The sequence below is a fragment of the Quercus suber genome, unplaced genomic scaffold (assembly GCF_002906115.3).
Source record: "Quercus suber isolate HL8 unplaced genomic scaffold, Cork oak 2.0 scaffold_383, whole genome shotgun sequence".
In the NCBI taxonomy this organism is placed as follows: Eukaryota; Viridiplantae; Streptophyta; class Magnoliopsida; order Fagales; family Fagaceae; genus Quercus; species Quercus suber.
Window position 1 is genome coordinate 553,215 of NW_027069835.1, and position 27,797 is coordinate 581,011.

General features: G+C 33.9%; 2 protein-coding genes across 3 annotated transcripts; one reads left to right on the forward strand and one right to left on the reverse strand.

Moving 5' to 3' along the window:
* The first annotated feature begins 3,436 nt into the window (after nt 1-3,436).
* On the forward strand, nt 3,437-6,875 carry LOC112025054 (alcohol dehydrogenase 1). The gene is made up of 10 exons (XM_024057712.2): nt 3,437-3,582; nt 4,337-4,473; nt 4,603-4,649; nt 4,789-5,114; nt 5,195-5,277; nt 5,422-5,497; nt 5,611-5,672; nt 5,764-5,859; nt 5,952-6,113; nt 6,615-6,875. The coding sequence occupies exons 1-10, from the start codon at nt 3,543-3,545 to the stop codon at nt 6,729-6,731; spliced, it is 1,146 nt and encodes a 381-aa protein (XP_023913480.1). The 5' UTR covers nt 3,437-3,542; the 3' UTR covers nt 6,732-6,875.
* A 2,574-nt stretch (nt 6,876-9,449) lies between these two features.
* LOC112025053 (probable protein S-acyltransferase 23) lies at nt 9,450-24,630 on the reverse strand. 2 transcript variants are annotated; one of them, XM_024057711.2, is made up of 13 exons: nt 24,244-24,629; nt 23,648-23,788; nt 22,175-22,287; nt 18,351-18,430; nt 17,525-17,688; nt 16,849-16,987; nt 16,621-16,720; nt 14,051-14,108; nt 11,802-11,879; nt 11,585-11,683; nt 11,189-11,267; nt 10,943-11,091; nt 9,450-9,871 (listed from the first exon to the last, which is right to left on the reverse strand). In XM_024057711.2, exons 1-13 carry the CDS (start codon nt 24,493-24,495, stop codon nt 9,683-9,685), a joined length of 1,641 nt encoding a protein of 546 aa, XP_023913479.1. In that variant the 5' UTR covers nt 24,496-24,629; the 3' UTR covers nt 9,450-9,682. The 2 variants fall into 2 exon arrangements, with proteins under 2 accessions (XP_023913479.1, XP_065616880.1); XM_065760808.1 differs by having other exon boundaries at nt 9,716-9,867; nt 24,244-24,630.
* Nucleotides 24,631-27,797: the final 3,167 nt, after the last annotated feature.

Below are 27,797 nucleotides of genomic sequence, written 5' to 3' on the forward strand. Positions count from 1 at the left end.
ATGAGGGAGAGATTTCAAGGCCTATACCCCAGACAACATCATTATTTGGGTTAGTGACTTTATGTGAATTTTACTTTGGACAGTGTTTATTACATACACCGTGTGACCAATGTTTTGGGCAATGTGTGCAATAGATTTTTCTCCTTTTATTTTTATCTGGAGTTGAGCCACAAAGATATGGCTTGTTGAGATGGTCTCAAACTTAGGCCATAAAAAACATGCATTCCATATATAATGCATGAAGACTTCATAAGGGTGGCTCTGCAGTGCCAAAGGGCCAAACCATTATGAGAGGTCACAAACATTTTCCAAAATGAATCTTCTAAAGCCGAAGCCGAATTGGCCATGCCTTGGTTTTCTAGGATTTTTTTTTTTTAATTTTTTTTTTCCAAAATAACACCATTTTACTAACAATTTTGTTAATTAGCAATGTTTCTAAACTATTTAACTTTTCGAGTCTGAGAGACTTGAGTTCATTGTAGCAACTCGAGTCTGAGAGACTCGAGTTCATTAGATGAAATCAACAACCCAGAAATAGACCTAGAGAGAAACGAAGAAAAAGAAAGAAGGAGAAGGAGAAGGAGAAGAAGAAGTCACCTGCAAAAACCAAACCCACCCACGACAAAACCAAACTCAACCACCTATTGTCCTCTCAACGGCAAATCGGTGATGGCTCTCCCGATTGGGAAGGTGGCCATTCTTCTTGGTGCAGGTATGTCTCTACTTTCTCTCTTTTTCTCTAATTCTCTCTTCTTCTTCTTTTATTATTATTATTATTATTTTTTTATTTTTTTTTTTTTGTGATTGTGAGAAGAAGAAGAAAGAAGGAACTGGGTTTTTCATAATTATGAGATCGTGAGAATTTTCTTTTTTAAATTCTGAGATTGTGAGAAGAAGAAGGAAGAAGGAAGTGGGTTTTTGGGAGCAGGAAGGAAGTGGGTTTTTGGGAGTAAGAACTCGAGTTTTTAAGATTTGAGTTGTTAGACTGAACTCGAGATGTTAGTTTCCTAAATAGTTTGAAAACGTTGCTAACTAACAAAATTGTTTGTAGCTTGGTGTTATTTTCCAATTTTTTCCTAGTTTTCTACTCTTTTTACCATCAAGTTTTGGGAGAACTCAGGGCCAGCCCTAGGCCTAGGCCATTTAGGCCATGGCCTAAGGCGCCCTAACGTAGAAAACCCCAAATTAATATGGGTGCAATAAGTTTTTTTTTTTTTTTTAATTAAAAAAAGTGAGTTACATTAGTTTTGTCACATCAGTTTGTAATGTCAGTTCAATACAAACTGAGTTACAACTTATATAAGTTCAATACTCATTTATTCTTTTATTGAAATGTCACATCAGTTTGTAAGTTTTTTATAACAAAAATTGTAGTAACTTTAGCATCTTCCCCACACACACACACGCACACACACACAAAATTATGAATTAATATAGAAATACAACACAATCACCAATTCACCATTAAGTGAATGAAAATGCTAAAACTAATACAAATTTTATGGCAAAAAACTTACAAATTGATGTGGCAAGAATATAATTTGTGTCACTCAAACTATTTAATAAATGAATGTTTTCAATAACCTTTTTTTTTTTATTGGTGACATGTCAATTTATAAAACCTACATAGTATCGCTAGCTCACTTTGGATGAAGTAGTCTTATTAATTGGTAAGAACTAGTCACAGACCCATGCGATACATGAAAAAATGTTACATAATTATAATAGAGTATAATATAAAATTTTATAGGTTAAATTGTTAAATAGTGCATGTGTTATTTTAAAAAAGTATTTTGCATTGGGGTGGTTACATTTCCCTCCCTTGAGGTTTGGGGGAATGACATTCCACCACAAACATGAATGGGAAAAACACTTGCGTCCCTTGAGATTTGAAAAAATTAACACTCACCCCCTTCTATTTATATTAGTAACAAAATATTTAAAATTTTTATAAGAATCTCTTCACAAAATTTTAACCATGGTTAGTAAAAATACAACTAATTAATTTAGAATAAAAATTTATCAAGCACCAAAACACTTGCAATAACAAATATCTCCATAACCCATTGAAAAAAAATAAAAATAAAAAGGAGCAAAGGTCATACTTTTTATTTTAAAATACACTTTAATTAAAACTTTAAAACAATGGCTTTTTATTCTTAAATTCCCGATAATTTTGGATTCATTCCCTTAAGCAAAGAGCAAGTTAGTACACAATATTTTTAATATTAATTTAATAAAATTTGGTCAAACGGATGTCATTACACGTGCTCCACACATGTGATGAGTCTCTTTTTTTTTATTTTGAGTTTAATGTAATTTTTCAATTTGAATTTGTCTATTGTTAGTGAGATTATACATGAAGAGATTTTTAAGAAACTAAAATTTTGAATTTTGAAAAAGAATAAACTGATGGGTTTAGTGTGTGTTAGTTTTTAGGAAAAAATATATCAAACGTATGTGAGATATATTTAAATAGAGAGTGTGTGCTAATTTTTAGGAAAAAGTTTCTTGGTAATTTTTTTTTTTAATTTTGTTGAATTACAATTTTAAACCCCCCCCCCACCCCCCCCTTTTAGGAATAAGAATTATCTAATTAGATTAGGGATATTTTTTACATTTTCTAAAATCATAATAACTTCTTAAATCTTCTTAATAATATTTAAACAAAATATTATTTAAATAATATTTAGATATAAAAATGACCCTTTAAAATTTTCCCATTAGGCCTTAGAGTATCTTGTGCCGGTAGGGGAGAACTAGTTCTTTGCTTATGTTTTTTACACACAACCCAATGAATATACGCTCTCCCAAAGCATGAAATAATGCAACTTTTTTTTTTATTTTTTGAGAGAGATTAGTTAGTTAAGTTAGAATATGAAAAATCTGGTGTACTAACAGGTTTAATATCACTAACGATATACTGACAACACGGCTTAAGTCTTGTTAGTTTAGCGAAACTTTAAACCTATGTGTTAGTTCCTAGCAAACTTTCACACAGTTTGTATTTCACATAATCTTTCAAATTTTTATTTATTTATTTTTGGGCTGAAGAATCCACGATAGATAGACCTACTTTAAAATGATATTATTTATTCTGTAACACCCTTAAACAATGGGGTTTATTTATAATTCTTTAGTATTATTTCTATGTCCAGACTTCAGACTCAAGATAAGTACCAATCATTCCATCTCAAAAAAAAGAGAAGAGTACCAATCAGTGCATGTTGTAGAGAAAACCAGATGCTGGGAATTAAGAAAACCAGATGCTGGGAAAGTAGAAAGTAATAAACAAGTTTATCAAAAAGGACACATACAGAGTAGCTGTTACTTGCTGGCTTTTGAAAACCAGCGGTACCGCATCATGGTTTTGAATCCCGGATTTGGAACCTTATTGGAAGGCAAATATGGGAACCCTCTGTGTTCTAAACGCTATATATATACCCTCATAGAGCATACCTATCTCTCCACAACGAATTCAAAGCAATCTGTGATAAAACATCAAAGTCAAGAAAGAGTGAAGAAAAGTAAAAAAAAAAAACATGTCTTCAACCACTGCTGGTCAAGTCATACGTTGCAAAGGTACTACCTTTTCATTTTTTCTGACATTCTTTGTTGTTGATCTTCTTGTTGTTTCCTTGTTTCAGTCATGTGATTGTTCATTGGGTTTCTTTCCATTTCTTTGTTGTTTTAATGTACCATTTGTTATGACGATCTCAACTCTTTGTCCCCTGTTGGGTTGTCACGTTTTCTTTGTTTTAAAGGGCTCTGTTTAATTGCTAAATCTTGAGCTGTTTCTAGTTTTAGGATTCGCCATGATCTTTTGTCATTCCCAAAAACAAGAAATTTTTGGAATAGGATATACTCTTTGTGTACCAAAAATAATAATCAATACAGCAACATGTTTTGCTTTTGATTGTCCCATACAAATTGAACTCCTGTGTGTTTGACACAAGATAACAACGAGGAAAAACAGTTGCCATTAGGAACAGGGCTACTTCAGAAGGTTGAAGCAGGTACCGGAATTGACTGAATGTGACCATCCATTTTCTATTTTCGTCTTTGTTTAGGATGATACATATGTAGTTTGTAAATAAAGTTTCTCTAAGTTTAGGCTTTACATTGCAATTTCAGTATGAAGTCCAAACAAGCCAGGTTTGTCCAATGTTTTAGTATAAATTTGAGGGCATTCCTTCTTTATTCTTAACAGTAGTCATACTTTTTAGCTTAACCCAAGCAGGCAGTCTTATGTTTTAGCAGTGTCAAAGCTATACATCGTATTTATGATTTTTTTTTTTTTTTTGCCAATTAATTATTGGATGAATGTGCATTGCAGCTGCTGTGGCATGGGAAGCTGGAAAGCCACTAGTGATAGAAGAAGTGGTAGTGGCACCACCACAGGCCATGGAGGTTCGTCTCAAGATCCTCTTCACCTCCCTCTGCCACACAGATGTTTACTTCTGGGAAGCTAAGGTAATCACATTTTGATCATATATATATATATATATATGATTTATGCGTGTGTATAGAAATGCATTATTCTGGTAAATACTTATTTTCTGTGCTAGATATTCTTAAACCGATTGATTTTTGAATATGCAGGGACAGACCCCATTGTTTCCTCGCATATTTGGTCATGAAGCTGGCGGGTATGGACATTTCAAGAAAAAAAAATATTTAGAACATACTAGTTACAATCAAATAGATTTAATTGTGTTTCAGTTCCTTTCATATACAATTGAATACATTTATCTATGTAGTTGTGTTTCTGGTGATTTTGGTACTTAGGATTGTTGAGAGCATTGGTGAGGGTGTGACAGACCTCAAACCTGGTGACCATGTGCTTCCTGTCTTCACGGGAGAGTGCAAGGAGTGTCGGCACTGCAAGTCAGAGGAGAGCAACATGTGTGACCTCCTGAGGATAAACACTGACCGAGGCGTGATGATCAATGACGGCAAGTCAAGATTTTCTATTAATGGACAACCCATTTACCATTTTGTTGGGACTTCTACCTTTAGTGAATACACTGTGCTACATGTTGGTAGTGTCGCCAAAATTAATCCTGCTGCACCTCTGGACAAAGTTTGTGTTCTCAGCTGTGGAATCTCAACAGGTCGGTTAAAAACTGTTTGAATTTATTGGCATGATAGTTATTTGTTCATTTCTCTTATTGTTGAGAATTGACTTCTGTAGGCCTTGGTGCTACCTTGAATGTTGCAAAACCCAAAAAGGGATCGACGGTAGCTGTTTTTGGACTTGGGGCTGTTGGACTAGCTGTGAGTCTCTCCTATCTTCTAATGCAGATGACTTATTTGATATGGCTCTTTTTTGGAATTACTACTGCAGCATTACTGTTTCTAGTAAAGATATATATATATATATATACACACGCACATGATTTTATGGTTTTATGTGATTAGGCTGCTGAAGGGGCTAGAATTGCGGGTGCTTCAAGGATTATTGGTGTTGATCTGAATGCAAAGAGATTTGATGAAGGTATTGTGATACTTGGTGCTATCAAAATTTGATGATATAGTATGGAATGCTTGAGTTGCTAGGTTTTCATTTATTTAGTCTTTTATGTTCATTTTCCTTGTTCTTGTCAACAGCCAAGAAATTTGGTGTCACCGAGTTTGTGAACCCAAAAGACCATGACAAGCCTGTTCATGAGGTTGGTTTACTTTAAAATGCTAGAAACATTTTTCCATGGTGAAGGTGCAAACAACTTTCCTAATTTTTCTAACTTTGTTTGACTTCTATAGGTGCTTGCTGAAATGACCAATGGGGGAGTTGATCGAAGTATTGAGTGCACTGGAAGTATCAATGCCATGATTTCTGCATTTGAATGCGTTCATGATGTAATTTCCCACAATCTCCTGTTCATGTAATAAACAGATTTTATCTCGAGTCCATTCTTCTAAAATCTGTCATATGGTATGTTTCTTTGCAGGGATGGGGTGTTGCTGTACTTGTTGGTGTCCCAAACAAAGATGATGCATTTAAAACCCACCCAATGAATATCTTGAATGAGAGGACTATCAAGGGTACCTTCTTTGGCAACTACAAACCTCGGTCTGACTTGCCTTCGGTGGTTGAAAAGTACATGAATAAGGTAAGCTGAATTTCTTATTGAAAAATAGAAAGTATAGGTTAGATCACTTTGCTATCCGCATATCGGATTACTTCTTTTACTTAGAATGCTAGTTTCTTTACACGTGACTCGCATCAAGAAAACAGTCTAATGGCCACTAGAAGACTCTAGTGGCCTCCATGGTATACCTTAATTAAGTACTCATTTGAATGCTTTAATCCTGCCTCAAGATCTGACAAGAGTTGAGGAATAAACAAAAGATAAAAATATAAATCCAAAATGTCTAGAGAAATTATGCTTAAACTCCAAAAGGGAATAAGACCATCTTTTTTTTCCCTTTAATTCTTCCTTGTCTGGTTGTTCTTGCTTTCAAGGTCTTCTCTTTCATTATCTATCAAGAATTACCTTTACATGGCTTGTATTTACTATTTAGAAATCCAAGTAATTTATTCCGCTTCACCTTCTTTTCTTTTTTCTTTTTTTGTTTAGTTTTGTCAGTCTAATTGTTCTATATTGTGGCAGGAGCTTGAGCTAGAGAAGTTCATCACCCATGAAGTCTCTTTCTCGGAAATCAACAAGGCCTTTGAGTACATGCTTAGAGGTGAAGGCCTTAGATGCATTATCCGCATGGATGCATAGAGCAGGATTGAAATGATGAGTATTTCTGAAATGATGCATAGTTTGGAGCGAAGTCTTGTGTCTCTCTTTAGAGTGCTGTAAAAAAATTGAAATGTCTATTTTCCAGATCATTTAAATCAAAATACTCAGTGAGTTTATATTGAACTTTTAGCATGTTTTCTTGTCTCTTCGAGTTACCGAATGATACACTTATTATTCTTCAATTAAAATGCAACACTTAGTGGAAACATAGGTTAATTTATAGTTACAAAATATATGAAATTATTGATTTTAAAATTCCTGGCGGCCTGAAGATTATATATATCCTAAAGCAGCGCAGTGCCTATGGTGGCTGCTCAACAAAACAATTCTCCACTAAAGCAAAACAATTCTTATCACCCTCTCACATTCAGTATTCTTATCAATGTTTCAAGCAACCTCAAATTCTCTGTTTTAGATAAATGTGAGATTTTGTTAAAAGTAAAAAAGTACAGAAATTCTACTGCTCCAGCAGCCCAAAAGAACTGCACAATAAAAGAAAGCCTAGTACAAACACTACACAAAGCAGCCAAGGTTACTAATAAGTAACCCAAAAAAAAAAAAAAAAAAAACTAAGCCAAACAGCAGCTACACTACAACACTCCAATTACAACAAATCACCCTGCTGACCACAGAATTCTTCACTGTCATGCGGAACCAAACTCTAAATTTAATGTTGCTCCTTAAAAATGTGTGGTGTTTCTCTGTAACCAGATGTGGTACACTGCCTCAGAGCACTGCTGGCAGAGCACTTTAAAACTTTTATTCTTCAAGCGCTGTTACTCCGTTGAAGCACCTAACACCAGTCATAACCAGAGTCCTCCATCAAACTCTAAACTTTGACCTGATGCCAAATCGTTCTAGTTATGGAGCAATCAAAGAAAATGTAGTCCCTGATCTCGTGCTTCCTTCTGCAGAAAACACGTAAAAGCTTGAAGAAATAAAGTTGTAGACAGTCTATTCCCCTAGGCAAGCCAACAAATAAAGTTGTGTTTTGGAATGTTTCCAAGCCAATCTCCCCCAGTCCACCTCAGGTAATTTCATTCTATTAGTCTCCCAAGTAGATTTACAAGAGAACACACCAGAATTTTGTTGGATTTTGTGGAGCCTAGTTGTGTTTAGTCTAGATTATGACCTGACTATATATAAAAGTGCTACGGTTTTTAATGAGATTTTTTTCCTAATGATGAAGAACTAACCTCTCTTACAACAGGAGCCTCAACTTCATAAAGTTTGTCTAAAATTATAATATGTTAGGTTACTACGTAACATCTGAATAATCTTCTTATAAGCCTCTACGTTAGTATCTCTGTTTTAAAATATTATAGAATTTCTCCTCTTGTTTCGAGGCTCAATCAGCTCAACTGCTATCAAAAAGCAAACAATCAGATCGGAGGCATCACTAATAGTCCTTAGGGGGAGGGGGATGTGATTCATATGAACCTTGGATATCTTTGTTAGAAACAAAAGGAGGCAACTAGTTGAGCTACAACTACAAGGCTCTTGATGATCTCATAATTAAAATGTGAATAAGTTGAGAGAGATCTTCATTATTAGGATCACCGACGAACCTCATGAGTGGATTCCATAACAAATTGTATGAAACAATTTTTGTATGAGCCCGGGATGCAAAGAGGCTTACAAAAGTAGATGCCAGCAGCTACTGGGGAGAGGGATTGTGGAGAGAATCCTCTTTCTGACGTTCATAGAGCTTCCTCATGAACCCAAGATTGTAAATTGATATCAAACCAGCTCTAGCCTTCTTTAGAACATGAAGTTCCTGACGAGGGCAACTATTGTTTTTGGCACAGGAAGAATTTCTAAAACCTTGCAATACTAAAATAGTTTTATTTTCAATTTTGTGGCGTCACAATTTACAAAGAACACCACCAAGATTTTCAACAAAAATTGAAATATCCGTAATGTCATTCCATTTTATTTTGGGATATTAAATAGATGTGTTATGACTTATGTGGATTATTTAACAAAAGATGGAAGAAAATTCATGTTTGAGTTTGAGGAGAGCTAATTGCCAAGCACAAGGTTGGCCCCCTGGGTTCAAAGTTGCAGTCGTGTGTTACTGGGGCCGAGGGCCAACATCTTGCCAATTGCCATGTTGATTGATATGAATCAAATATTTATTTCTTGATCTCCACGACGTTACTGTGGCCAATGTCAACTGATTTTGATAATTCAATAATTGGCATAAGGGAGGAATTTGAATCACGAATGTCTCTATTAGAAAACAGCCGAAGGTACCCATCAAGTGAACTACAAGACTCTTGGTCATAAATGATATTTCAAACGGACACTGTAACCATGATAATAATGAATATCAATGCTAATTCCTCTCTCTTCTATTGAAGTTTGCTGCAAACAATCCTTACAAAGTTTCACTAATATAAGCCATTTATTTAGGCTCTCCACACATCCACAAACCTCATGCGTTGGCTTTGTACCACTGCAACTGGTATAAAAATCAAACAAGCATGATTGGATGGAGCGTAAGAACAAATACCCCCACCATGAATGTGTTGTGCTGCTATAACTTCAATTCATCAAAAGTAGGATGGATTAATTCACTGTTTCTAAATATCCTTAAAGCATGTTGATTATGCCCATCTGTTCATTTTCCCATCATTAATGAACTGGTACAAACAGGTTCAGTGGAAACAGTTTTGGAATGTGAGATAGGAGATAGAACCACAGAATTGAAAGTTTTTTTCATTTCTTTTGTAATGGTATTCATTCAACTCTACATATGGAAAGCTATGAATTGGACTATATGTATTTCTAAACAATATATAACTATTGCAGTCCTTATGATGGAACATCTATGCAGTTATGGCAATTGGTGCCCAGCATCATCTGTAACCAAGGGAGAAAACAAGATGCCAAGCTTAGCTGTAAATCCGCACATCATTGCAAAAGCTCTACCTAGCAACCTGCTGCAATGGAGGCCAAGCAATTTCTTCATCATTTGTATAGCCATGAATAAAAAAATCTGCACAGTTCTTCTGCCACCCATGGTTGTATGGATTACGAAACCGCCCATCTGGACCACGAAGATACCCATAGCGAATAGCATTTGCTAATTCATTTGTTGTGATATTTCGAGCTATCTACATCATAAACATGAACACATGTTAATTAACTACTACTTAGGGACTTCTAAAGATAGTAACTGAAAACATCATATGGTACAAACGAATGTGTACACATTAACTATTAACTACTACTGGAAGATGGAACTTTTGAGAGTTAAAAGGATATCTGTTTAGAATCTTTAAAAAAGAAAAAGAAAAAAAAAATAGTATGTTCCGCATAACCCAAATGGGAGAAGGAAGTGCTGCTTTAACACTCATTGGCAAATCTCATTAGCACCTTACCCATAGAATTATATTAAAATCAAGCTTACCTGTATATTTATATCAAAATAAATTTATGCATGAATTATACCTCCCTATGATTTGAACTTAGTTTTTATTCCCGGTGGGTACAACTGTCATACACCAGAACTGCAAACTGTAACAAGTATCATAACGTGTAGCTTGTGGCATAATTGCCCTTGCCTTAACCACACTGCATCTGGTTTAAAAAATGATCATCCCACAATTCATTCAACTTCTTTTGATTCATCGTTTTTCTATAAGCTACGTAATCAGCACCTGGTAGTCAACCACCACTACAAACTTCTAATAATCACAAACAAAATGATGTTTGATACAGGACAAATTCAAGATAATTCCTTCTCCTACAGAAAATATTTGTTACGCCTACCGTGCCTCAATAATTCTTGTCTATTGCCATCTGCTTTAGCAATACAGGTTCCTTGATGGCAACAGTTGGATCAAAGAGTATGCTATCCTAAAGCTATTTTAACTGAGTAGATTAAGCATAAATAACTGATATAAGACCAAGTGGATTGAAACAGATCAGCAATTCAAAAGCACATCAATCAACTAATTAGACTCCCAATCTCAGACAAGTTAGTTGAACAATCTTTCCATGGCCCCAAATATCATAGAATCATTTATCATTCAAGGGGATGAGGTGCAATTTGAGCTAGAACTTATTAGATGCAAACACAGAACTTACTGGATACATACATATAGACACAAATGTCCGTGTTTGCTAGAAGCAAAAAATCTTTTATGCCAAAATGATGTCTAGGTGATGGTTTAGTCAATCACCTGGGAAGCCTGTGAGGTAGTTAAAATGGTAGCAGCAAGCAAAATTATCATGTCCAGGAGCAAAAATGCAACAACACCAGGATGTTGAACTGCCACATAATGAATCCATGTTTCTTCAGTAGGCAAGACTGGTTTTGCAGTCCAAATCCCTGTTTTGTTTGTCAAAAAGATGATTTTAATCTAGTCCAAAATGAAAAGGATACACATTATCAAAATGTATAGATAACTGCAAATGTTAAAACGTACTTTGAATTGCAACAGCAGCACTAAGGAACGATGCCAAAAAAGCAAAGCAGAGAAAAACAAAGAAATCCCTTTTGTTCCTCTGCAAGATGTATCATCACAATGATATAAGCTGTCAGGAAAAATGAGATAAAAGAAGAAAAAGTAATGCTTCAAATGGAAAAATCACATGTACCATCTATCTTTATTAGCATTATTCACTGAATAGAGGAATAATTGATATGAAGAGAACACAAAGAAGAAATTTTGTGACAGCAACCAAAAGGAATAGATGGCACAGAAGTGTTAAAAATGATGTCACAGCGCTCCTGCTTAGTGGTAATTACTCATGAGATAAAAATTGTACCAGCAATGACATTACCCCTATGAAATTAACTAGTTGAAAGTACAACTTCTCACCTTCCCCACACAATTAGATATCCATGGGCAGTGATGGTCAAACTGTTCCACACATCGCTTACATGTGGGGCAGTGCTTTGATCGAACAGGCCTTATGATCTGAAAAGAAGTTATTTAGAAAACATACTGATATGTTCAGACATCCTCTCAAGCATTAAATGCATTTAAAATAATCTCATGGTCAAAATTTGAAAAAGAAAAGGTCCATTGAGTAAACCTTGCAGGTAGGGCATAGTTGAGACCAATTTCCCGTCCACTCCGAGGAACTGTTCAGATCAATATTCAACAAAAGATCCTGCAAACCATCAAAATATCATTTGGAAACTAGCAACAACAATATAAGTCAACTAGCAACTTATCTTAATATATTTTAGTGCATAACACACACTCACACATATATGACAAAATTATATAAAGATAGAGGGTGGTAGTTCAAGAAGACAGGTTATATACTCGACTGCTCCAGTAAAAGATTCAGTGATAAAATGAATCCAAGAAATCACAAACATTTGATGGACTAGCTTCATCTAGTGACAACAAGAAAATAAATAACTAATAAATGTATATTTGAATCTCTCCAAAGAAAGCTCCCAGTCTTCAAACGTTATCCTTTTCTTTTCCTTCCTGACGTTCTATAAAATACACAATGACACTGAATTCCATACCTTATCCTGGAATAAAGTTGATTTTCTTCCCAACATTGAAGCAAGCCATACACCATTCTTGGCATCACCCATCTCACAGCAAACACCACAAAAACAAAAGATCACAACTCCATATCAAGTGGACAATAAATTAACAAATGATCCACATTCTCCCCATTATGCTTGCACATGCAACACTGCACAAGTACTATCTTCCGTTTTAGAAGATAAATTACTGTTAATATTATCCCCAAGGCCTCGGTCCAAATGAAGAAAGAGACCTTTGACGATGCCCTCACATTCCAGATAGCTTTCCAAGGAAAATATACTCTAGAATCCCTCTTAACGCCTCATAATAGGACCGAACAGTAAAGGATCATTGCTGTTTATTTTCCACCATACCCTATTTGTCATACCAACATGTATTCTAACTGACTATAGCAGCTCAAAAAAAGTCATTGATTCTCCCAGTTCCTAGTCTTGTGCCAGTCTAACAAAAATTGAATAACAATGCACACCATACATCATACCAAAAATTCATTCTTCTTCCATCACCAACAGAAAATCATATACCTAGAATTCCCACATTGTTTGGATATCACCTAGAATTCAAAAATGAAATCTGGGATTTCAAATAAGATAAAAATATGAAATAATAAACCCTGAAATAATTCTGATTCTGTTACCTGCATCACATGAGATCATTATCATCATTGATATCACAAGATTTGTAACCCTCATCATGCACCTCATTTACGTAATCCTAAATTATTAACTTCTCCCTCATTAGGAAAAGGTTGTAAATAGAACTTGAACTTGTTGCCCTCCCTAGTGACCTCACTTCGATCTCATGTAAAATATTTTTTCTTCATCAACAATAGCTACAGCATCATTACCCAATGTCAAGTAATGATCATAATTTTTTTGGATTCTTCTTGATCTTTTCTCCCAACCAACCACTAATTGTTACCATCTATATATTGCAAAGAAATTGAATCAATCATGGTCCCTTTTTTTTCCTCTTTCTTTTAGAATTCATGTTGAGGGGTGGGGCTTATGTGTAGTGCATCACACCATAAGATTGGTACTTGTACAACAAATCAAGGGCTCATAACAATAGGTCCGGATACCAACAAATCATGGTCCCTTTTTTTCCTCTTTCTTTGTGCTTTAAGTGCACTTTTACCAACACTGCCTCTTCCTCGCCATATTCCTGCCACCAAACATCTCAACAATTGGTTGTACTCCAGGATGAATCTCCAGTTGAAGCACCATCTATTTTTCATGCATTCAGATTAAATTGGACAATAGGTCTGGATACCCATTAACTAATAAATTCCGATTTGGATGGTGAATTCTTAAATCCAATAAGGTGTCCAATTGATTTGTATCTGAATAATTGTCTCATTGGATGAGAATCAAATCACCCCCTACCCAATCTAGATCCGATCTATCAGACCTACCACATATCATATAATCTACAAAATCTGGCTTTGAGGCAAGCCATTTCATTTGCAAAAACTCTCTTTTTTTAATAAGTAAGAAAGATGTATATTGAAGAAAGCTACTTATATATATATATATATATAAGTAAAAGAAAGCTACTTTATGCAAAAAGAGCACAAAGCAGACCAGAAAAATTACAAGGAAAAAAAAAATAAATAAGAAAATTAATTACAAAAAAGAAGAAAATTAAGGAACAAAGGGAGGGAATCACTAGATGTGAGTCCCCAAGCCCTAGACCAAGCAAAAAACTCTCAAAAGTACAATGTAGCTTTTAATTACAAATGGAAACATGCTTTGAAATAGAGACAGTACAAACCTCTTTATCTTTATGAAGACCCATATCCCCTGGTCTTTTTACAAAACCTGGATCTTTACTGCATGCAATAATGATAGAACATCATGGGAGTAATTTTTAATAAAGGGACAATAGCAAGATCAATTATCAGCAATACAGCATTCTTAAAGAAATTTAAAACATATGTCATTATATCTAGCAACAACTCTATGAGATAAGAAGCAAATGACAACTGATAATTGTAAGTATCAACTATTGACATAAACAGGTGCAACTGCAAAGCATAGGAGCACAAACAACTTAATGGGTTTTCTCCAGCAAACTTTACAGCATGTACAAAATTTTGAATTGATGGAACATAAATGCTATGTACAGTATGATTTGTAAACTTTTTAAATGATGACCAATAGACACTTGAAAGAACACATCTGTGGTGACAAAACAATTCCTCTTAGTTTGACATTAATGGTTCATTACAATCATAACAGCAAAAAGTATAAAGAATCACTAAGTTGGGAGGTTGGACAGATGGCACCTACCAATTAAAGGATTTGGCACATTGATCTCTCTCTAAGATTTCATTCTTTGTTAGGAACATGGCTTTAGGTTACATCATGATGGCAATCATTTGTGTAAGCAGTATCTATGCCAATATGTGGTTGTGGGGGTGGGGGGCAGGTCTCTCCTTCCTGATCCACCCTACAGATTAAAACCCTTATACGTCCCACCCTGTAGCCAAGGCAGGACAATAACCTTGTTCCCACCTGCCCCACTAACAGCTTTAATCCCTATCTCTACCCCACCCATGCCACTACAGAAAATTCTGATGGTGGATAAATTCCAAAAAACAAAATACGGTGATTATAGATTGGTAATGTATATGCAAGATTCATGGGGAGTAAGTCCAGCGCCTTCTTTTGCATTGTTCAATGGCTCAAGATATTTAGTCATTAACACTCTGTTTGTTTCGACGTTAATATTTTCTAAAAAATGAGTCATTTTCTAAATAGTAATATTTGGAAAACTATCTCATTGTCCTATGTTTGGTAGTGACCTCAAAATGAGATAAAATTGTTTTCAATAGTTTCCATATTGCCTCTTAATTTCCTTTATTTAGCGTGCCTTGAGATAAAGTTGTTTTCCGGAAAAATTTAATGGAAAAAATCTCTAAAAAATAACTCAAATTTTTATAAAGGTTTCCATTGACCAAAAATAGTTTTCCTTAAGACTTTTAAATATATATATATATATATATATTTTTTTTTTAATGCTACCAAACACAGGGAAACGCAGAAAACTATCTTCACAAGAGGTTCTCCATCGAAACAAATGGAGCTTAGTGTTTACATCATTAGGGGTATTTGGGGTAAGGCAGGCATGGTAGGCATTTGATCATTTTGCACTTACAAAGGGGGGAGGTGCCATTTGATCTAGAGCTCATTGGCTCCATACAAAATACATCAAGGATATATTAGTAAATGGACAGAGAATAGCCAGGCATCCTCAAATATGGCCCCACATCAGGTTAAATAAGATGTGTACCCAAACTCACCCCATCCCCAACTTAGTGTGCCTTCAATGAGACAGGGCGGGGCAAGTTACCCATTTAACCCATCCTACTGCCATCCCCAATCTTTTCTTATCTCTATATCCCTTTTCCCTCTTCTTTGTATACAAATAACCATAATAACAATAATTTTATACTGTTATTCTTAATAACACTGATTCTTTTTTTCTCAATTTTGGAGGACCATATGGTGAGTTTCATCAAGGTTCCTTGTTCAGATCTCAAAAATAAGTCACAATTTGTTTCAGTTCTCCAATAGAGGATTTTGATAATTAAACCGGTACTGGAAACCACCCAGGACACATGGGCCTAAAAAAATTGTGCAGGTCAAGCAGTTGGGCACTTCATATGCCTAGATTGCCAAATAAACTCACTAAACCAGCAGCAGCCCAGGTCACCATTCACCAGTTTAACCCTCCAGTCTGGTCCGGTGTTGATAACATCAAGTTCCATCATTCTCATCGGCACAACAGTATATGTCAATGTATATGTAGAGTACATGCACAAAAAACCATGCCAAGCAACAGAACATAAATATTAAAAAATTAATAACTTAGGGAAAAAATGTCATCTATAAGGAGTCAGGGACTTGGTCATAGCTAAAATTAGTCAAAAATTGTATTTCCATAACCCTAAATTGGCATCAAGAAAACTCTTTAAAGGTCCTCTAAAATGCAAAACAAATGATGGTTGAGTGGCAGTACCAAATATTCAAATCTTTTGTCCAGGTGCTTCAATTTTCTATCAAAACATTCACACAATCACATCCAAGAAAGAGGCACATGCAAATTTTCTCTTTCATTTTTGTTAAGTAATAAAATTAATTAAAAAACAGAGCAAGGGGTACAATGCAGAACTAGTACTCAGGGAGCAATATGTAATTTTTCTAAAAATCCATGAGATATTGTACCCAGTTTGACAAACAGAGGATCCAGAATAATAAAAATATGTCAAATTGGAAACATGCCTTCACCTACAAACAGCAATAAAATTAAAACACAAGTACGGCAAAGCATGAGATTACCTAGCACACTTGTAGAACATAATCAGTGAACCAGCCACCATAGAAACAGCACCCCATCCCCAGAGTCCAACAACAGCAGTAACCTTTGTAAGATTGGGAGCTAGCACAAGTAATAAGAAGTCAGTCAGTCATTTTTTTTGATAAGTAATAAGAAGTCGGTCATGATTAACATCATAGCATGCCTCCATCTGCTATTGGAAGAAAAATTGTAAAACCATAGCTTATTACCTACAAGAACTGAGTTGATGAAGAGGACCGTGAGAATGATTATTATGGCAAATAGGATAGGAGCATAACCTATATCTGTCATCTTCCCACCGCAAATTTTATCTCCCCAGTTGTTGCTGTGAGCTCGCTGTGCATTAGACTGCACATAAATCAAAAAAGAAAAAGGACAATTATTAGGTGCAAAAAGGGCCACAGCCAAGTACATAAAAGGTTACACCTAAAAGAAGAATGAGAAGGGGAATAGACACTCAAATAAATAAATAAAAATCATAAAATCTAGAGCATCCCCAAGTCTAAAATAAGGACACATAAATTTGAACAACAGATGCATCAAGACCTTGGGGAAACTCTACATAAAACCCAGACTAATCTCTGCAGACAAACTTCTTGACCTCCAACACCATGTTATTCCTCTGTGACCAAATGCTCCACATCAAGCCATATGACATACCCATATGAAAACCTAACCCATATGATTGCAATATTTTCTGCATGACCATTTGAAATTGAAAATCTAATCATAAATGATATCCATATATTCTTGTGAAGTCCCAGTAGGTTTTATCAAGCAAGCTTTGCATGAAACAATTTATTTTATCCAAGCTGAGCACTTTTAGAGTGGGGGAGGGGAAGGAGGGAAAGGAGGGCAATATTAATTAAACAAAAAGTTACATACAAGGAAAAGAGCGACATGCCGATGACCTTTATCAGATGCTAGCTGACCAGGAGTGAAACCAGCATTATCTTTCACCATCAATTCCTGCTTCGTGCCAGCATGTACAAGCACACTGCATGCCTCCACATTTCCTCTTATTGCAGCCCAGTGCAGAGGGGTACAACCTTTCATAGGATATTCAACATCATCACATCTAGAACAAATATATTAACACAATTACCCAAGTAAGCCACCATTTTTTACAAAAAGTTATAGCCACTGGGATGTAGATTAACAAGAATTGTGGGAGAAATTTGGAGTAACAACTGATATATCTACATTAATGCATTTTTTATTGACCATATTTTCCTCCTGCAAATCTCCTTTATTAACCCCCTCTCCCTCCCCCACCCCCCACAAAAAAAAAAAAAAAAAAAAAAAAAAGATTAACTCAGATGTCAGACACATTGGGAGCCCCATAAAAGGATCTCACATTCAGGTTAAGGCTAAGATTCTAAAATATTCTATCCCATTTATTTTGTCCACTATTCCATGTAGTCAACTTTGAAAAGTAAATAAACACAATTTTAATAACTTATATTTTACTTAATTTGAAAAGTCAAGACTCCTTATTTTCATTGCAATTTTTAGATTTTTGAGTTGTAATCTATAAAAGAATTGAAATCGAGCAGGCAACATGGGACCATATTATGATGCCATTCTTTCTCTGATGCATGTCATATAACACATGCTAATACAGAATATTTGTGGAATTTAACTTAACTAATTATTAACCGAGAAATCACACAACCCATTTAAGAAGATATTAATTGCCCAACCAATATACCTTCTTTATCTTGTTTCCCTTGGGATGCATCTCTAAATAGAAGTAATCTAATTGTATCTGCAAATCCTTTATATGCAGCCCTGGTTGAAAACAAGAGAAGAATCATTTTCATATAATAAGCTTTGAACAATCTTTAAGTTTCCAAAAGACTGCTGGATATTACCTAAAAATCAAATGTGCAGTTTCTTAAATATTATAAACTGGAAAAAAGTTCAAACATTTCAGTTATATAGACCAACAACTTTCACTTATCAAAAAGAGATTTTTAACTGACTTCCATACATACAGACACACACACATACATACATATATATATATATATATATCTTATATATTATCTAGTATATATAATCTAGTAGGATACATAACAAGTATTAGATGCACAACAATTTTAATGAGAGAGGGAGGAAGAACAAAATGAAAACTAACAGGGAAAAAAAAAAGGCAGCTATTGTGGTTCTCCATAAACAAATTAAATTTAAAATGATCGTCACACAAATTATTATGCAGAGGTGGACTCTTTAGAAGTATAATTTTTTTTTTCTTTTTTGATAAACAATAGAGTTATAAAATATCCAGCATTTGACATGATATGCATTAAACCTCCATGAACCATGTAACTATGACACAAGTATCCTTATGACCCAACATGCATTACTCCACATAGAACATGCATTGTCTGTGGAATAATGCATGTTAGGCCATAAGGCATACCTTTGTCATAAGATGATTGAAGTTGACAACATGCATTGTTTGTGGAATAATGCATGTTAGGCCATAAGGCATACCTTTGTCATAAGATGATTGAAGTTGTGTCAACACACACACACACACACACACACATATATATATAAACACAAGATGTATACATGTGGTGCACCACAAAAATCACCTAAAATTACAGCAATCAAAAAATTTTAACATACATGAAACTGAATGGCCAGTTAAAGCAATGATCCAATCATACATAGAACATAAGAAAATCAAGATTAGTTCAATTGTAGTTTATTTCAGTCCTTCAAATGTCCAGCTGTTGCATTCTTTCCAAATAGTCCGCATCAGCCATAAAGAAATCGCATTCCACAATACAGCCATCTCCATTTCGGTGTCAACCAAACTGCCCCTTCCTACGTGCCAACATATCAATTACCTTGGAGGCGTAACTCACTGCACCCCAAAGAGACAAAACACGAGAGACCAAAAAACTCTAGCAATATTGCAATATAAAAGTAGGTGATCAAGTGATTACCCCCATTCTTACACATGCAACACCACTCCACTACAATTATATTCCTTCGTCTTAAGTTATCCATCATAAAAAATTTCCCTAAAGCAGCCGTTCATGCAAAGAAAACCACTTTAGCAGGGACTTTAACCATCCAAATACTCTTTAAGTAAAAAACAATGAGCATCTCCAATATGCAACATTCTATAAAAGGACTTCATCTAAAATAGTTTACTTGTTGGAATCCAAGGTTATGTTTGGTAACAATTTTTGTTTTCCATTTTCAAAAACTTGTTTTTGGGAATATAAAGGAAAAACAATTTTCTTTTATTTTTGAAATCAAAAACATGTTTGGTTAGTTGAAATTAAAAAGATAGTTTTTTGAAGAAAAAAATAGAAAATACTAAAATATGTTGTTACTAGGATTTGAACTCTAATGCTAACTCATTAAATGAGACAGATTCATTAAATTAAATGCGTTTTTTCATTAACTTTTGAAAATTAGAAACTGAAAACAGTCTTTTGCATGTTTTCAGTTTCCTTCACAAATTGAGTTTGAGAATAGTTTTTATTTTCTGTCTATTTTGGGTTGCCAAACAAGTTTTTTAGTCTCAAAAATAGAAAATTGTTTTTGGAAACAGAAAATAAGGGAAAAAGACAATTACTAAACATACCCTAAGAAATCTGGTCATCTGCATCCCTTCTTAATCTTTGTTTTTTTTTTTTTTTTTTTTATGAGTCCCTTCTTAACCTTTGTAGGATAGATAAGATTAAGAAAGTCAGTTAGCTCCCAATCCTAGACAGCTCTAATAAATGTGATATCCCAACTATTATTTCCTTCATTCCATACACCCAAACCTCCATATTGAATTGGTTGACAAACTGTCTTCCCAATTTTCAAGATGGAACTTGAAATTGTCTCCTAGCGCACCCCATAAAAAGTCACTTTCTAGTTTCTCAATATGCATAGCAGTGCTAACAAGAATAGGAAAAAGAGAAAGGAAATAAGTCAGCAAACTCAAAAGCATCTGTTTATTGCAAGTCTTAATACTCTTAGATAAAACATTTCTGTCATGCTAATCTCCATTCCACCTTCTCAAGCATTGTATCCCAAATTACTAAAGATTTAAATCTAGCAACCAACGAAAATCTCAAGCATTTCATAGGCTGACTGAATACCTTGCATCCTAGAATATGGGCCAATTCTTCCACCTTTTGTTCTTTACTAGAAAGCCAACTCTAACTTCCACTTTGTAACTATACATCTTTTAAACTTTCCAGCACAGTAGACATATATAACGAATTACTCCCTATTGACAGCTATGATTTAATACATACCCATGTAAATGGGACGTATGAAAAGAGATACACCAACTAAGAATGATAATTAGAAAGATCAAGCATCTCAGGTAAATTAAAGATAGAAAATTTCCCTAAAGCATTCATCCACTCAAAAAATAGATTTGGGGAATCAAAGTTTCAGGCCTAAAAGTAAACGTTTACACCCTTAAAAGCATATCATTTCTCTCACTACAAATGCTTCACCAGATACACTGAGGGATTGCCTTCCAGATGTTTATACTATGGTCTATCTAAATTGACCTTGCCAACAAGCTAACTCACCTACCAGGCATAACCCAATGAACCCCCAAGAGATTAAACACTAGAGACCAGAGCTCTCTCACAACATCACAATGAAGAAGCAAATGATCAATAGTCTCCCCACTTGACTTTCACATGCGACACTAGTCCACAATAATGATTCAGCATTTTATTAGATTATGCATGGTTAGAATTCTCCCCAATGTTGTTGTCCATAGAAAGAATAACACTCTTGTAGTTGTAGGGCTGTCTCTAGGCTTCAAGATGCTTTTCCAACAGAAAGGAGGACCTCCAATAGGATTTAACACTTTGTAGAATTATTTAACCTCAAACACACTATGGTGCTCACCTTGTTTGGTATCTACTGGGTGATGCCGAAGACTATGGTTGAGCTCCTAGCATGCTGGCAAGGAAAGTTTGGTCATCATCATAATGGTGTTATCTGAATGGCTGTCCCTCATTGTTTGATGTGGTGCATTTGACAAGAGAGACATAATTGGTACTTTGAAAGGACAATAGCAGACTTAAAACTTTTCTTCTTTAAAAGCTATCAGATTGGATGTCAATAGTAGGAAGTCATTCTATTAGTTCAGTTTATGATTTGATGGATGCTTGTAATTTGTGTATTTGATTGTTTTGGTCCCCAGCTGCATACTTCATGTATACTTGGGTGACTCCTTTTTATGTTTTGAATAAAATTTCCATTACTTATCAAAAAATTTAAACCAACAATAAGATGTTAGTTCCATCATTTATTTGCACTGTTTCTTCTACAGAAGGATACATACATACAAATCATTACATAGTATATTCACTATAACACAGATACATTTTATAGAATTTGCACTGATAGTCTTTGGACCAAATGGCAGCTCTCTCCTCAATTCTGCACAACTAATTTAGTTATATTTATAAATAAAGGAAGACCAGTGGGTCACTGCAAACACAAAGCTCTTGTTGTCATCTATATGTTAGAATTCATTGCTTATTGACATACCAGTGAAGAGGACTCCTCCCCTCATTATCAGGCACATCAAAATCAGCTTGATACTTAGCAATAATGTGATTTAAGAAAGCTGTTTGTCCATATTGAGCTGCAACATGAACTGCCTGCAGTGAATAAGTATATAAACAACAGACTATTGGAGATGTATACCCATCACAAGCAAAGAGAAAAGAATTAGATCCAAAAGAACTTGAAATTAATTGGAATTAAACTACTTTCAACCACAGTAAGGAGGTTAAGGAAGTTCCCATATGACTCATTGTCAATATGGTAGCTCTCTGGATAATTCATTTTACACACATGCTCACAAACAGTTAGGCCATTTACACACACACATTTGGCATATTGTATTAATATTTAGTAATACAAGTCAAGTTGTACAACATTCCTCCAAACTATTCAAGGTCAGCCACCTGAATAATGTTTATCCATTGCAATATTTTCAACTTCAAAATGAACAGCATAAAATTCACCTTCCTTGACTTAAGTAGCATCCCAATAAAGCTCCTCCCAAGTTTAAGCTTTGGACCAGCTGTGTGATGCAATTGACCGCACACACAACACAGCAAAGTTCACATAAATCTGAACACCAAAAGTGAAAGGCTCTGTAGATTATCCAACTACATCAGGCTTTCTGTTTGCATATTTGTGATTTTTTTTTTTTTTAATAAAATATCTTAGAGAAAGATATGTACAATGGTCCTCCTAAGTAATAACCCTAACGGTTTTTTTTTTGAGATAATTCGATAGTGGGGGGAGGGGGAATTTGAATCCTGGACATCTACATTGAAAACATCAAGAAGTGTCAGTTAAGCTAAAAGGCCATTGGCGTTTTTCCTTGGCTTTTTAAAGAACAAAAAATATAAGGAAACTCATAAATAGTTACCACTAGTCTTATAGCTATCTCCTGGTGTTTCCAAAGGAAACATCCACGGTTCAAACCCCTCCCCCAACTATCAAATTATCAAAGGAAACTCATTTATAGTTATCAAAAAGAAGGAAACCATTAATTTCAGGTTATAGGTGATTTTCTATGTTATCAATATCCACCATAATCATATAGTGCCAATATATATATGATATATCTCTCTAAACCCATAAAACATGAGTACAAAATTCCCTTAACTCTATTATAGAACCATCAAAATGCTGAAAAGATGCATATCAATAATACTCTCATGTGCACAAATAAATATTTCATAATTATTTCAACACAGCCATTGGTTATTCAGTCTCTGTAGTGGATCTATTCCTAAAAGAGAGACTAACTTTTACGCCAGTCATCAACCTACCGCAACTCTCCTCCTTTTCCTGGGCTTAGTACTGGCTGTGAACAAAATATATGACACTAAGCACAGACACAGGCGAAGTTACAACCATTGGTAATTTACATGTACAAAATGACCAACTCTAAATTCCAAAATGAAACATTTGTTTAAGGATTAAAGAGAATGAGACAATTACCCGATAGCCATTGAAATCAGCTGCTTCAACCCGAGCTCCATTCTGCAAAAGCACATCTGCAACAGCAATGGCTCCCCGAACAGCCGCCCAATGCAAAGCCGTCTGTAGAATGTTGTCAGTGGCATTGACATCGCCTCCATGCTTCACCAACAAAAACAACAATGAAATCTTCAACCATAGCAAACCCCATTCACCACATAATGTAGCAACCCAATCCCAGAAGTAAATGCGTGCGCGCGTGCGCGCACACACACACATAACATATGATTCATCAACAAATCCACTGCAGAATTCAGCTCTCAAACATATAAAAATAAAATATTTTTATCCCCATTTGAAATACGAATTCTGCTGAATTAAAACAAACCCACCACACAATACATCATTTGAGTACGCGTGTGCAAACTATAAAAAAAAAATTTTAAAAAAAAAATCATATTTTTCCCAATATGGAATACGAATTCTGCTAAATTAGAATAAACCCACCAAAGAATACATCATTTTGAGCACAAATTGACCGCACAAAATACATACAGACATAAAGTCAAACACATGGCATGCATGAGTGGAAAAGTGTGAGTTAATTGAGAAAAAACCTCAACGATGTATTGCACGATATGAGGAAAATTGTTGAGAGCGGCCCAATGAAGAGCGTAGTAGCCATTCAAATCGGGTTGAGAAAGAGAAGCACCGTCTTCCTCGACGAACTTCCTCAATTTGTCAAAATCTCCATAAGCGGAGGCAGAGAACACGTCGATCACAGGAGCCACAGAGACTTCCTCGTTAGGGTTTTGCTGTTGAGCGTTTGAATCCGATGCTGACACTATTTCAATCTCCGACGAAGCCATGAAAAAACCGTACGGACGGACAAATTTGAAGGCTTTATTAAACCTATTTGGTTTGTTTTGTACTATGATCTATTTTGGGTTACAACTCTGTTAATGTTGGAACTTTGGAAGTTGGTTATAGTTCCACACAATGACAAGAACAGACTCTGCCGACATTTTTAATAATCAATCATTTTTAAAAAAATAATAATAGATGCTAATAATTTTTTCTATTTACTTTTTGTCTTTTTTTTTATCAAATAATCAACAAAATTAATTTGTGTATACTACTATTTAAGGGGCTTTCCTTGTTTGAGATTTTTATTTTTTTGGTTAAAAAATGTCCCTACACCTCTATATTTAAGTAGACACAAAACTAAATGATAATTGGTAAAAATACCACTCTAACTTCCAATAAAACATTTGTTAAAAAAATTGCCACTCTCTCATTAATTTTTAAATTATTTTATCCATTTATAAATTAGATTTTTAAAATAAAAATTATATATATATATATAATAAAAATACTAGCTTTTTTTTTGCTACAAAATAAATACTCCATCCGTCCCAATTTGTTTGTCATTTTCGAAAAGTCAAATTTTTTAAGGGAACATCATTTATTGTCTGATCTACCTTATAAAAATATATAAGTTTATAAAACTATGCTTAAATAAATTTATTAGCTTTTTTTTTTAAGTTATTCTTAATGAAACAACTAAAAAGGTACCCCAATTAAATTGATTTTTTAAATATTTGTTAGTTTTCTTTTCAAATAGTTTGAAAATAAAGTATGAGTATAATAGAAACATTAGTAAATTAATAACTTTTACTTTTAGAAACATGACAATATTTTTGGACATTTTAAAATAAAATAGAGTACAAACAAATTGGGACAGAGTGAGTATGTAATATTTGTTCATTTCTTGAAACTAGTCTTATGATACTCTGGTTGTGTTAGTAATTTGCGTGTGATGAGGTTAGTTTAAAAATAAATTAAATTTTTTTTCTCACATCCAGCAAATGTGTGACGTTATGAATAGTACAAATTTTACTATGATATCCTATACAATTTTTTTTTTAATTGCCATACGTATCTTTTACAATTAATCGCTATATAAATTTGTAACTTTTTTTTTAATCTAGCAATTACATTTATTATTATAGTAAAATAATATCTTTAACATTTTTTATCAAAAGAATATATTTTTAACAATTTTTAAATATAAATAAATTATGGAAAAATATTAAATGCATTTCAAATTCAAACTAATGTAATTGATGGATTTTAAATTTTAAATAGCATAATAATAGTAAATTTTTAAACTATTTCTAGTGGCTCCTTAATTAGTAAATTTTATGTAATAATGAAATCTGTAGTATCAGTGTATCACTATTGTCATTTTAATTTTTATTTTCCAAAAAAAAAAAAAAAAAGCACCCGCACAAACATATCTTAAAGTAAATTTTTTTTTTTTTTTTATCAATCTTAAAGTAAATTCACTAAATTAGTTTTTTGTTACCGCAATATTTCAAGGGGAATATATCTATAACAACTTATATTTCGTTAATGCACACGGAAAATTTGTATTTATAAATAATTTATATTTTTCAATGATCACACACCTCGATACTTTAATGAACTGTATTTTAAAAAGAATGTGAAATATATAATGCCTTTTAACCCTTTTTTAAGCATTTTTTAAGCGTTATTCAATTTCTTTCTTGACACAATAAAATGCAGCAAACATTTCTCAAAACTTCAATATGATTTATAATTGCTTTACATATTTATGCCGTGGTTTATATGGTATTTCCCTATAATAATCAAACAGTATTATAATCACCATTTTCAAGACACCATTTTCTCAAAAACTATAATCACCATTAAATTGTTTATCAAAAAAAATAATCACCATTAAATTGTAATAAAACAAATCATTTTCATTTTCTCAACAAAAATATGAACCCCAAGTCCAACTTTCCAGCTCATTAGTAGTTCTCGTAAACCGTGAGAATGTGTGAAGAGAATTTATCTGGTGGGGGCGATATCGCAACTGCCGCGTACCTAATCTAGCTGTAACAGGTGAAAGTACGAGTGCGTCTTTTTCTCATCTGATGTGATAAGCAAGAATATGATAAATGGTGATTGGTGGCATAAATATTTTTCTCGATAAATCCAATAACACCACGTTGTTTACTATTTTATTCACAATAATGCACACTAATTTACGTACTTGACATGTAAAATCTAGCTCAACGAATCTTTTATCTTTTCAAAAGAGTAAGCTCAAATCTCACTAGAAATCTATATATATATATATATATATATATAATAACAAGTGAAGTTAAAAGTAACTTAAATTAAAATTTTAAATTAGAGTTCTAATTTTGCGCTGTGTCATAAACTATTTATTTTTAAAGAGTTTTATTTCTTAATTTTAAAATCAAATATTGGACCACATTATAAATATTCATCCAAGTGAATTATTAAGCACAAAAATCAAATAATCTAGAATAAATAAATCGTAAAAAAAAAAAATGTTTCACAATAATTAAAAAAAATGGACAATTTCCATTTTATTCCTAACAATATCCTTCCAAAAATTTTTAAAGAGTTAAAAATATATAAAAATGACTATTAACCATATTTAAATTATATATATATATATAAATTATATTATAGATCTTATTATATATCTTTAAGTGTATCTATACATATACATGAGGTTACAAACTAGCAATAATAATAGAGAATGAGTTAGGTTCGGAGCTGGCGTAAAAGACACCTTTTACGCCAGCCAATTAACCAATCATGAGAAGATACATTAGCTAACAAATTTAAACTCAATACACCATATTATACACAATTATAACCCAATTAAAACCCCAAATATTCCTCAAACATGTTCAAAGCCTCTTCTCCAAACGGCAAACCAAAGGCAGACTCTACTCCTCCTCACACTGGAGTTTCATTTCACCACAGTCATCATTGAAGTTGTTGTTGAAGCCTGAAAAAGATGCTGAATCCACTGTTAGTCTAGTGTCACAATGTCAAGGTTTGTTTTCTCATGATTTGGTGGTTTTCTCCTATTTTTAATTTTGAAATATCAATGGGTTTGAGTTTTTTTCGACGTCAATCACTTGATTTTTTTGGACGTCAGTGGGTTTTCTCCTATTTTTAATTTGACCACTTATGATTTAAGAATCCAATAAGAAAAACAGCAAAACCCATACAAAATCAAGTGATTGACATCTAAAAAAACCCAAACCCATTGATATTTTGAAATTAAAAATAGGGGAAAACTAGCAAATCATGATAAAAC